This window comes from Oxyura jamaicensis, chromosome 4, assembly GCF_011077185.1.
Source record: "Oxyura jamaicensis isolate SHBP4307 breed ruddy duck chromosome 4, BPBGC_Ojam_1.0, whole genome shotgun sequence".
NCBI lineage: Eukaryota > Metazoa > Chordata > Aves > Anseriformes > Anatidae > Oxyura > Oxyura jamaicensis.
The window spans coordinates 72557670-72569951 of NC_048896.1; the positions used below are offsets into that span (position 1 = coordinate 72557670).

General features: G+C 38.4%; 1 protein-coding gene across 1 annotated transcript in view; it reads left to right on the top strand.

The window, feature by feature from the left end:
• Nucleotides 1–7150, top strand: part of SMIM14 (small integral membrane protein 14) — a 38783-nt gene extending 31633 nt beyond the window's left edge. The window contains exons 4-5 of the mRNA XM_035324846.1: nucleotides 3403–3551; nucleotides 4014–7150. Coding sequence (XP_035180737.1) covers nucleotides 3403–3551; nucleotides 4014–4046 — 182 coding nt within the window. The 3' untranslated portion in view covers nucleotides 4047–7150. The remainder of the gene's footprint in view (nucleotides 1–3402; nucleotides 3552–4013) is intronic.
• The last annotated feature ends 5132 nt before the right edge of the window (nucleotides 7151–12282 follow it).

Below are 12282 nucleotides of genomic sequence, written 5' to 3' on the forward strand. Positions count from 1 at the left end.
ATGGTTTCCTGCCTTTCTTTCACAGAACAGGAAAGGCTAAAAAACTGTGGAAAGAAGAAGGCACAAGTCAGAAAGCATACTTCTGCCTTTCCACATGCAGATGTTAAACAGTAAAAAGCTGAAGATCCAAAAGGAGACATTTCTACCATGAGAGGGCAGACAAAAAGCACCACATGGATTATACTTTTACTGTAAAATAAATGCAGTCTTTCCTCCTTTTCTCTAGAGTACAACCTCACTTTGAATGAAAAATAGCACGTTAAGAGGAGAACTAATCTCATGTAAGGAGTATTTAACAAGGGTACTTACTTATTTTCATTCTTGAGATTTCAGTTGCATGATCAGGAGGTGGTTGACCTGCAATCTTCAGAAATTATTTTTATCAAATTCATCATTTTAGCATCTTTGACTGCCTTCTAGTAGAACATTAAATGAAGTGGCAAACATCTGCCACATAAGATTTTTTTAGCCTTCCAGTCTCTCTCTGAGATAAGACTGGTTGATGTGGCCTGGTGTTGTTGTTACCTGTTTTAGTCTCTGTTTCTATAGGAGAAAGCAGGCCAAAGAATATATAACTTGTATGTGGAGCAACAGCTATGACTCAATGTATTCATTAGCTTCCATGGGAGTTCATCCCACAGTATCAGGCCAGCCCCCCATAAAACTTTCTCCTGCACAGAGGTAATTCAGCCATGGCATAAAAAAACATCCGTGGGCAGAGCTGCTCCCAGGCTTCATTCAGAGTTGTGTGGGTATGTAGGTATGCTGCGCCCAAGGGACCAGATGCTCTGAAAATAAAGACCTTGGGCTGGATTTGGTGTTCTGTGGAAAGCCAGGTTAGAGACTATACGCTTTTTTTCACTGAGTGAGATGGGTTATAAGGGGGAAACGTACTGCAATGCTCTGTAGCAGTTGGTGACTCCCAAGCACTGAAGATTAATAACCAGATCTTGCTGTAATAAAAATGGATGGTGGCAGGGGGATTCGTTTGTGAGGTCAGGACAGGACAATCTCCTAGTTATCTGGAGAAATTAGAAAATATCACCCAGGTAACCTTTAATAGATTAAAAGGATAACCTTTAATCTTCAAGAAATCAAAAAACACCCCAAAATTACCTCAGAATATCCATTATAGGTAAAACTACTTTGTGAACTCTCAGAATGTTTCTTGTGGCTGTCAGCATAAATTGCATCCTACTTGGGTTCGGCTTCACTCAGCTGTTCTTTATCCGTAGGCTGGTCTCATTTGATTACCTTGTGGTCTCTGTGGTGGAGCTCTTTGTAGTTTAAGATTCACGACTTCTACATACTATTTCTCCCAGTAACTGTAACAGCTTCTTGTTTGTTCTCTCGATTTGAGATGCAAAGCTTGGAAATGTGTTCTTTACCCCAGCTGTGTGAGACTTTGCTTATTCTCATTTCCTCATGTCAAGAGATTAAAGTAGCAGATTCTGAAATCTCTCTCATCCTTATTAAAACACATGGCCATTTGTAAAAGAAGTGGCTTTAGTGGTACTTGAATAGTATAAACAGTGTTGTGTCTGTTTTAGTATCTGGCATGCTTTGAGTAGGTAGTGCAGGGCCAAGCCATGTTAGATCAGCTGTTGTCTCACTTACTGTAGAACACGTTTTGGCACATTTGGCTCCATCCAAATGGTATTACAACGCACGCTGGGTAGAATCTGTGCCTTGCAGGAATGCCTGTGGTTTCCCACTGTGGTTCCTTTAACTCCCTTCCTTGACCTGTAGCATGAGCCGACCTACCACCATTTGCTTACCCTAAATCCTGTTTAACCGCAGGCCCTAAGTGCACTATCATTCACCAAAAGTTCCAAGAACTTCTAGGAAGGCAGCCTGACTAGTCCCTGTTTCCCTGCATTGTGTGTGAAATCCAGTCTAACAAGTGATCTGAATTTTCAGCGCTCTGCTGAGCATACGTGCCGAAGCAGGAACCTAAGGCTGTCCTATGTGCAGCTGAAGGTGGCCTCAGGGTGGCTGCTAATGCTGTCTGGAAGCCTCCAGATGAAGCAGTTGTTCTTTTCATGCCAAATTGCATGCTGCCTTGCTGGGCTGCATATATAACAAAGGTCATCCAAGATTTGACATACTGATACATCATGTTACGTATGTTTTCTGAGTCAGTTTTTAGTTAGAATGTAATGAGATAAGGGCTGTAAGATTCTCATTTATTCAATTTGCTCTGCTCCTCATATATAGCACCCTTTGTGGACTCAGATTTCCAAGCAAATTCTCACTTTTCATTGTGTATATTTCTAATAAAGTTCCTGTACATTGTCAGCTTCTTAAGATGTGAATTGTCTATATTTTGGACATTCAAAGGGCAGGAACTAAATGGCAATTTCATTTGCTCAAATGTGTTAGTAGTTTTGTAGATCCCATGAGAAATATGAACTTCCATAACACTTTTTTTTTGACATTTTTGAGTGTATATGATGTTGGTAAGGGACATCAGTCCAAAAGGTTTATAAGTCTTATACACAGAACAGTACTGTTGTGCATGGAATAGCTAGCAGTAAGCTTCCCCATGGTGGCCCACTGCTGTGTCTTAGCTGTGTTATCAAGAAACCACTTTCACGGAAGAGCCTCTGATAGCAATGCTACCCAGTATGACAGTGATGAGGATGGTTCTTTGGTATCAACATCAGCCTTCAAAGAAATGAATGACTTCAGCAGTTCACTGGGAATCAGTTATCTAAAAAACATTAAATCATAGCAGCTTCCAACCCATATTGCATCCAGACTTGACTCTATAATGAGATGATGCAAATGAGTTGATGAGACAACTGAAAAATCTGATGGATACAAGTGTTCCTGTGAAATTTCCCCATGTGTTAGAGTTTTCATATGAAGTAGTAAATGAAATAGAATAGCCCTTCTTGTTTTGAAGGTTATTCATTATAGCTTTGTATTAAATGCCTTTGAAAACAGTTTACACTTAAAATCAATGACAGATTTTCTTGTTGTTGCAGATAGTGCATTTTCAGGAAGTGAGAAAAAACAATTAGCATTATACAGTACTATACAAAACTCTTTGGTAATTTTATGGACTAGAACTTGGCTTGTTTTATTGGCATCGTGAAAGGGAAGCTAGTTTAGAGATGAAGATGCTAATCTTGAGAATCAGGTTGAATTCCATACTGTGCCACAGACTTCATGCATGGTGGTCAAGCTGCAAGGTCTACCAGATGAATATGATCTTTTAAAAGAAGTGACACTAACCAAGAATTACTTGCCTTAAACACAAAAGGAAGTACTAACTAGAAAATGGGATTGAAAAACGTTTACCTTTTTTCTGATATTTATGTTGTATTTTTGTTTTCATTTTGAGTAAAGATCTCTGCTGTCTCTCTGTTTTATAACTTGAATTTTCCTTGTCTGTAGTGCCAGGACCAAATTTCTCCAGTGACAATGGCATCAGCTTTGCCATGATAGTGATGGCCTGGGTTGTGATTGCATTTGTCTTGTTCCTACTGAGACCTAGTAATCTGAGAGATTCCAATACAGCCGGAAAGCCCACCAGCCCACGTCATGTAAGTGTTTTAGAGGGACTATAATAGTTTAAATGTATTTGGTTTTAATACAGATCACGTTGCAGTCATTTTTTTCCCTTAAATTGTTTTTCCTGTACTTTCTTCTCCATTTTCTTGGAACTCTATTAATAATGTAAATAAGTCAAACCAAAGTGAATGCAGAATCACAAAAGTCAACTCTGAGGTTTGCCATCAGATGGAGCTAAGGTGCATAGGTGCGTACGCGTAGGTGACTGAGGGTGGGTAAGGAAGTTCTGTGGACACTGTCTCTGGCTGGAACTGCCTCCTGCCTTCTTATGTATCATAGATTTTAGGTAAGTAAACAAAATTGAAGCATGAAAATGTGAAAAAGAAAAAAGTCTCCTGAGTTTTTTTCATTTTTTCATTGGTAAATCTTGTTTTGTGAGGTACTGTTCTTAATCCTGTGTATGCTTTTTTTCATTTTCTCCTTCCTTCCCCTAGGGACAAGAGCCACCAGCCCCACCAGTGGACTAGAGCTTTCAGGATCAGAAAAGTTCAGCAGCTAAAACCTTGCACGACCAAATGGATGAAGTGACCAGATTACTCCAAAACCCCATTCAATACTGTTCTTTTCTCATTTATATAGAGCAGAATTCAGCAGTTATCTACATGAGCTGCTTTTAGCTACTTCAATTTTAAGTAAATTTTTGCTTTGTATGTTACTACAGTTCCTGGTAGGTTATAATTTGAGTAATGATAAGGCGTTGCAGGGTTTTTTTGGTTGTTACCGTAACTGTGGACATTCCACTCTGTCTTGTTACAGTGATCTTAATTTCTTTGCAGTGGTTTCTGATATGCGTTGAAAGAAAATGAAAATCCCTGTGCATCTGTAATAATGGAAAAAATTACTGATCTTTCTTCAAATTAATCCATATTTTTTTTCTCCAGTATACTTTTGAGAGTTATATTATGGTTGCAACTATTAGCTTAGTTGTGCTGTGAAAAAATGAAATTATTTTATATTTGCCCTGGGTTCAGAGCAGCTTTTAGCCTGGTCTTTGGACTGCTAATATAGTTTTCAGGATTGTTGGCAAAAGCACGGATTTTCCACTAGAATTAAACTGTATGTTTGTGTGTGTGTGCAAAGAAGTGAATGTGATATAACTGCTACTGTCAAATTCTTGACATATGTATTGGGAACTGTACACAAAATATATTACCACCAAAAATGAAATTAATTTAATCTTCTACTTTAATAAATGATGCATCTTATTCAATATATTTTCAAAAATATATATTCCAAAATCAGATTTATTTACTTATAGACTTTATGAGAAGAGAAATCTAGTGAGAAGAACTTGGCAGAATTTTCTGTCCTGGTATAGTCATTTAATAGTCATTATTTTAAGTTCTTAGCCATGAAGTAATGTATATTGGGCAGGATGAAATCATACCAAGAGGTTACCAACTTCTGGTATGCAACACGTCCTGGATGTTCAGTTTTTTCACTTGTACATTATCAGCAATTCCTAACATTTCATTCTTATCTACTGGTTGTAATTGTAGAATAACAAAATTGCAGGTGACTACATATGGCATGTCTATTCCCGCTACTACTTGTGCGTATGTGTGGTGTGTTTATGTGTGTGTATGTGTGGCTGTGCACGTACTGGTGCACATCTCCCATTGTAGCAAATGGGAATGACTTTTTTATGTACATTAATTTAAGAACATTTTAAAGATGTACAGAAAAGCAACACTGTATATTTTTCTTGATCAATATGAAAAATTGATGAGAATAATGTAAAGAACATTTTTATGTTACCAACACGAAGCTTCTTTCCATAAAGGTCAGTAGAACAGGCAGATGGGAATTCAAGGCCTTACTCTAGAAACCTTATTTCATGAGGACTTTAGTTACAGAGCTGAAGGTGTATAAAGGTTTGTATTAATGGGCTCTAACAAAAATCTCATATCAAATCCCATGGTTGACAGGCACAGGGTTTCCCTCCTCAGGGTAAACAGTGGGCCAGCTAAGCCTCCTTGCAAAGGTGCAGTGTAGGCCTGAAGAAAGGCTTCTCTAGTTTGATGTAATCGCCCTTTGAATTTCTGTGGAATAGCGTGCTCCTAAGCACAGGAGCATGAATTAAAAATCAAACATATGAAGAAAATTGGGCCAGGTGCTCTCATTGACATCCGTGCATTGCTCTGTAAAGCAATGGAGATGCAGCAGAGAAACTGAGTTTGTCCCGTTGTGTCTGATGGTTCCCAGGCCACAAACACTGTGTAAAGATGTCACTGGGACAAGCGGTCTGACTGTGCTTGCTTTTTGCCTTGTATGTTTCTGTTTGGAATACTTTTTGGAACAAAGCTAGTAATACTGCCTCATTTTGTTGAACCAACAAGAAAATATGTATCTACTACACTGACCTTTTCCCCAAGAATTTTTGGCCAGAATCCTTTACTACTGGATGCATAAAACAGGCTTCCAATTGATTTAAAAATTAAATAAATAAATAAAAATGAGACAGGCTTCATTTCAGCCAGAGCGAGCCACTCCTCATCCTGCTGGACGTTAGTGAGATTTACAGCAGATGCTCCTCACTCACGAGGATCGTTCTTGCTTTATGTAAATGTCTCTGGATGTATTTGTAAAACTCACCACATGCTCCCTAGCGGTCTTGGCAAATGAACTTTCTGTTCAGAGTAACGTTGTGTTTTACATTTAAATGAACTGTCTTTGCTTGAAATTCCTCTAAGTAATTGTCCCAGTGATTTTATACCTGTATGCTTTCCTCATGTAAATTGCTATTTTAAATTTTCTATGTAAAAGAAAATCATTGGAATATTTTATTGTGAAATGTTTTACTAAAGAGCCAGGCCACTATCCCAAATCAAAATGTATGCCTTTTAAATTCAGATACTCTCTCCAACACACAACCTCCAGATCACCACTCTTAATGAAAAGTAACTAATGATGGGACTGTATTTTGCCACTCTTATTCATGTTAAATAGTGCCTTACTCACCCAGTAGTTGCACTGAAGCTTGTGGGACTACTCTGAGATAATGTACTAGTAGCAGCTTTGGTAAGGGTGGCAGAAATCTGTCCTTCAGTGATGTGGTTTGCTGACATAAGTGTATCATGATTACAGGTGCTTATGGTAAATTTTGAAAAGAAGCGTGGAAGAGATTAGTGGGATGTGAAGCTTCGGGATATAATTAATTCTCTAATAACGGTTTTAAGCTCAGATAGTAAGAGACACAAGTTGTAGCAACTTGGGAAATATGGAGGAAAGTTTACAATTATACCTTAGCTTAGAACTTCGTTAAAACAATAGTATTTTTAGAGTCTGCTTAACACAATTACTATACTCTGAAATGAGAAATCAAATGTATTCATGTATTGTCTGCCGATCACTTAGCCTTGTAATGTTCATTATTGAAAAAGGAAGAGTGATGATGTGATGTATCTAATGTAAATCAGTGGTTTAAAATGTCTGAATTATGCCAAACAAAAAATCATCTGTGCCATTTGCGGTTTCCTAGTAATATTTTACTGAATACTTGGATTGGGATAAAGGGCTTGTACTATGCACTTTTTATTGACTAAACAAAATAAATAGCAATCATTAGTAACCTTTTGTCTCGGTCTGTTACATTGTATAAGATGTACGACTGCACCAACCTATGAATTTCTTAGGTGATTTGAAATAAGTACCAGTAAAAATAGAAATGTTGCTGCTTCCTCCCTTCAGAGCACAAATTGCTGAGCACTGCGCCAGCAGCAGCTCAGGTCAGAGGAGTATTAGGGTTTAAAATAATATACAACTATCCAGAGAGAGTGACTATAAATACCAGAGAATCAGAAGCAAAATTTGGATTTTTCTTTAGTAATAATGATTTAATAACATGCTTTAGGCATGTATGATCTCAGTCAGGGATTGTTAATGTCTGCTCACCAAGTCTGTCCTTTTACTTGAACGTGAGATTACAAATATGAATAACCCCTAAAACTGAAACTAATCTTTCTATTTCCAATTTTAATTTTAGGTACATTTATTGAAATATTTGCCAAGAATACACATACCTTTTGCGAAAAGTCATGCGGAAAGGAAATGAGAAAAATCCACAAATTTAAATTCACTTTGTTGAATGGATCTGCATGAGCCTGGCTGCTCAAGACCACCAGGCAAGTAGAGGAAATTACTCTGCCTTAGAGCCTGAAAAAACAATATCCTATACAGTATGTTTGGGAGAAATGCATCAAATCATTACTGCAAAATACTCCATTAACATGAAGTGGATTCCTTGCACAAACTGACCACTTAGATTGTTTCTTCCTGCCCCTACTTGTTCAGTAACAGCAAACAATGCAATTCACTGCAGAGACATAGAACTTGGGGCTGGGGAAGAAGCGGTGTCCTGTAGTGAACCAAATCCTCACCTGTAAAACGGCACAGCTCTGTTGGCTTCTGGAGACTTGTGCTGATCAACATAAGCTGAAGATCTGGCTCTTGCCATTCAAGAATAGTTGAGCCTGTTGCTTGATCTTGCGTCAAAATTATTGCCTGTTGGCATAGCAGACACTTCATAATAAGGCATAGCCATTAGAATCTGGCTTCCACATTGCATTTTTAACATCCACAGATAAGAGTGTTGGTCAGAGGGCATCTGAAAGAAATGTACTTCAATGCATGGCAATAAATATCAACACAACATATATATATATATATAAACAACTTTTTAAAGGTATCATTATTCTTGCTTGTATAGAAAGTTATATCTTACATAATGTTAATTGGAAATAGGGCAATAATTACTAGTCAAAGATGACAAGTAGCAAGCTTAAAAAAAAAAAAAAAAAAAAGGCTTTTGCATTTACAGGTTGTGTTATGTCCTCCAAGCTATAAATGATGAAACAGATGAATAATGGAGTTTTCAGACTTATAGCTGCTTTAAAATTCTTGAAGTTTTTAAAAAATTTCCTCTAATATTTCTTCTGAAAAAAACTCCTTAAAATCTAAGAGAAGATGTGAGAGCCAGAAAAATGTATTTCTTGAGCAGGTTGATGAAAAAGAAACAAAAAAAACACTCCATATCATTGCAAAGGTCACAGACAGTGGTTCAATTTAATAAATAAAATAAAATTAGAAAACATACGGAACCTCAGTTAAGAGCAGAACTTGTAGATGAAATGATAAATGATCGACTAAATACGACTGGCAAGGAAATGACCCACAGAAACCCTCACAGGACTGGACGCTACCAAGTGCTTTGTGTAACACATAAAAATCTGATTTTTTGTTGTGGTGGGGGTGGTGAGTAAAAATCTGTTTTTTTTTTTGTTGTTGTTGTTCAAAATTCTTAGTTATTCCTAGCCTTCCTAGCCTTTTTCATTTCATTTTCAAATGAATTTTTCCCCCTTGAAGAAATATTAGCTTGCAAATTAAATTACAAACATAGCTTACGTCTGACACCCCCCTGGCTGATTTCTTCTTTGGGGCTTCAGTATGTAGGAGAAAGAGATTAAGCCAAATTTGCTTTCAGCTATTCTAAAACAGTAGATCAAACCTTTGCCTATTTTATGTGAAAATTGTTAAGGCAATGGGACAACATGACTAAGGAAAATCCTTCAAAGAAGTCATGCTACAAGATGATTTCCAATGGGGCTGTGATGAAAAGCAGTTCCCTATCTGACTGTTCTTATGTCCATTGCACTACTTTTAGCATTTAAAACTTCCTTATTGTTTTATTGAAGTGGTTGTTAGGCCTGAAATCTCCCTCCTGTTGGGAGATTATTATGCTCCATATTCATAATGGCAATTCTGCTGCCCACAGCCCTGTTTCTGAAGGAAGAGCTTTGATGTCTGGTATAATGCTTGTGGTTTCCAGAAGAACATCAGAAGAAAAAAAAGAAAAAAGAGGTATTTACTAAACAATAGATAAGGCCTTCAACTGTAATCATGCCTGGGAGGAAGTGTGAATAATTTCTGTGTATACAAAGAGATTTAAATAATCTAATTAGAGGAAGGTCATATACTGGAAAATAAAAGTTTGTCAGGCAATAAATAAAAGCATAGGGTTTGAAAGGACATTCTCATAAGGTTTCAGGGTAGTCTTTGATTTTTAAAGGTTATTTTAATTCTGCATGGGTTTGTGGTTTTATTTATGTCGGAGTATTGTCTGTGAGTCCAGTTGTCCAGATGTCCTAGGCTTTGTATGAAAAGGCATGCTGACCCTGACCTCAAACTCACTGCATCTGGGGACAAATAATTGCAGATTGGAGGTGCTGGTTGTCACTACAAAAACGCCATATCAGATTATTCATAAACAGTTTGAGCTTTCAAAGGGTCAGACCCAAGAGCGGAGTCAATGCTCTGATGAGCAGGAGAGGCAGAGGTGAGACGAGTGCATAGGCCGCAGCGTGCCAGGCAGAAAATGAGTTCCTCTGTCTCATCGTGACTCGTGGCTCTGCCTCTGCGCCAGGAGCTGTTATGGTTGGCTCTAAACACACGTGGGAGCGCTGGCACCCAGCAGCACATCCTCCTCGCAAGTATCCAAAACTGCTGTATGGTTTTCGTCACGCAGCTGTGCTCCTTTTCCAGAGGAGCGCACATGCCCAGTCCCACACGTCCCCGTGTAATCTATTTAGCTGCGTCTCCTTCCTTCTCTCAGCATTGTAAAACACAAAGCACAGATTCAGACACTGATCCAACAGGTCTGTGGGCAAGTCTTCTGGGTGCTCTTGTCCCTCGCTCTGGGACTGCTGCCCAATAGCTCGGATTTCTGTGTTACATGGGGGATGTCCTGGCTGGGCTGTGCGAGAAGCTAAAGCAAGGCTGTATAGACAATGGTGTTTGTTGAATCTGTGTCAGATGTCAGTGTCACACACTGGTTGCACAAACACAGCTGCCTTTAGTTAATGATCAGCTAAAGCTGGCAGGGAATTAATCTGACATTAGACACTCACTATATAAGAAACAAAACGTCTTTCATATCCAAGGCTCCTTGCTTGCCTTTCCTTTCACCTCCAACGTCAGGGTGCTGACCGGGAGATTACACAATCATGAACTCGTATGCTTTTTTTTATTATTATTATTTTTTATACCTTCCCCTCCTCTCATCCCACAAATCCTTCATAAGTCATGATTTCTCTCCTGTGTCATGGAACAGTTTGTGTATGAGAGGTGACGAGTGGCCCCTCCGCCCAGCTCTGGCATCCCCATCACCCTTAGCTCCACGGCTTCTGCAGGGGCGGAGACGTGGCCTTGAGCCCACCCCGCCATTTTTCACAGGAAAATAACACAGCACCAGATCTCATGCTTCTGGTACATGCTCTGGCTGCTAAGCTGTTATATTAAAAGGACATTACCACTTCCCTTGGCCAAGTGTTTTTGAATGAAGCAGTCTTAAATCTTTGGCTTGTATGCAGCTTGATCCTGCTGTGTTAGACTTTGAACACACATTAAAGACGAGGTCTCTGAGAGCATGTAGCAATGGGACTGCTAATTTTCAGGATCAGGTCAAGTTTAAATATGAGATAGGCAACTGAGCTGAATCAGGCTTGATTAGATTAATGCAGACCTGAGCACACAGGGAAGATGTGCCTTTAGGTACATAAGGAGATGTATCTTTTCCTTTTATATACCTTTTGGGGTCCATCCCCTAACACTAGGTTATTGACTAGGTTATTAATTCTCTCTGATATGTATCTGCATTCTAAGAGTTCCAAATACCTCTAAAAATGCCTGTTGTCCTCAAGCATGTACGTATGACTCATGGTAGTTACCAAACTTTCTTGGACGTGGATGCCTCCACGAAGTGCAGTGCAGGCTGTTAATATCAGGATCTAAAAAGGTGATCTTCCAGCAGGATGTGTACGTGAGCAGTGCTGTCATCAGTATAGATTAGTTATAGCTAAATTATTGTGCAAATGTCAGTCTTAAAAATGTAAAATTCTGAATGAATGAACAGTGACTCATCAGTCTTATCAGTAAGATTTCTCGATTTTTGATTCCAGAATGCCACACAGGAACTTAACGAAAAAAAAAAGAGAGAGAGAGAGAGACAAAAAGAGGATGAATACTATGAAGAAAGCTTTGATTCAGTTTGCAGGAAACTTATTTAGGATAGTGGCAGTCCTTCACTGATGCTGTTGTTTAACTGAATGGATGACCCACCAAGATATCTTTCAGCAATTAGCTAAGGGAGTATTTTAGTTTAAAACCTGCATAATATACATATTAAACTCTTAAATTATAAAGCCAGTCTGGGCTACAGTGAACATCTGTTTTGACATCCCATATAGCACAAACCACAGGATTTAGATTAATTAATTTCTTTATTTTATTTTATTTTATTTTATTTATTTATTTTCACTAGAAGATAGAAAAGCTTTTCAGAGATGGACAATCTCTGAACTGTGTCAGTACTAATTTATTTCACTATTAGAAGACATCTATCTTGAATCAGAATTTGTCAGGCTAAAGAAAAACATACACCTGAAATACCATCCCTCATGTTATTTGAGTTATTACCCCTGAACTGCAAAAAGACTCACAACTTGCACATAGCCTTCAAAAGAACAGAGCAGAATTCACACTTATTTTAAAGTGTGGCCAGAAGTAAACCAGCCTCATCTGTTTTGCCTGTAGCCCAGGGCTGTGTTTCCCAAGCAGCGAGCTTCAGAAGGTTCAAAGGTATGCCCCAAAGCATTACAGAATGTTTACTGCCTCTGTGCAGTGTTGTAAAACATTCTATATACTGGT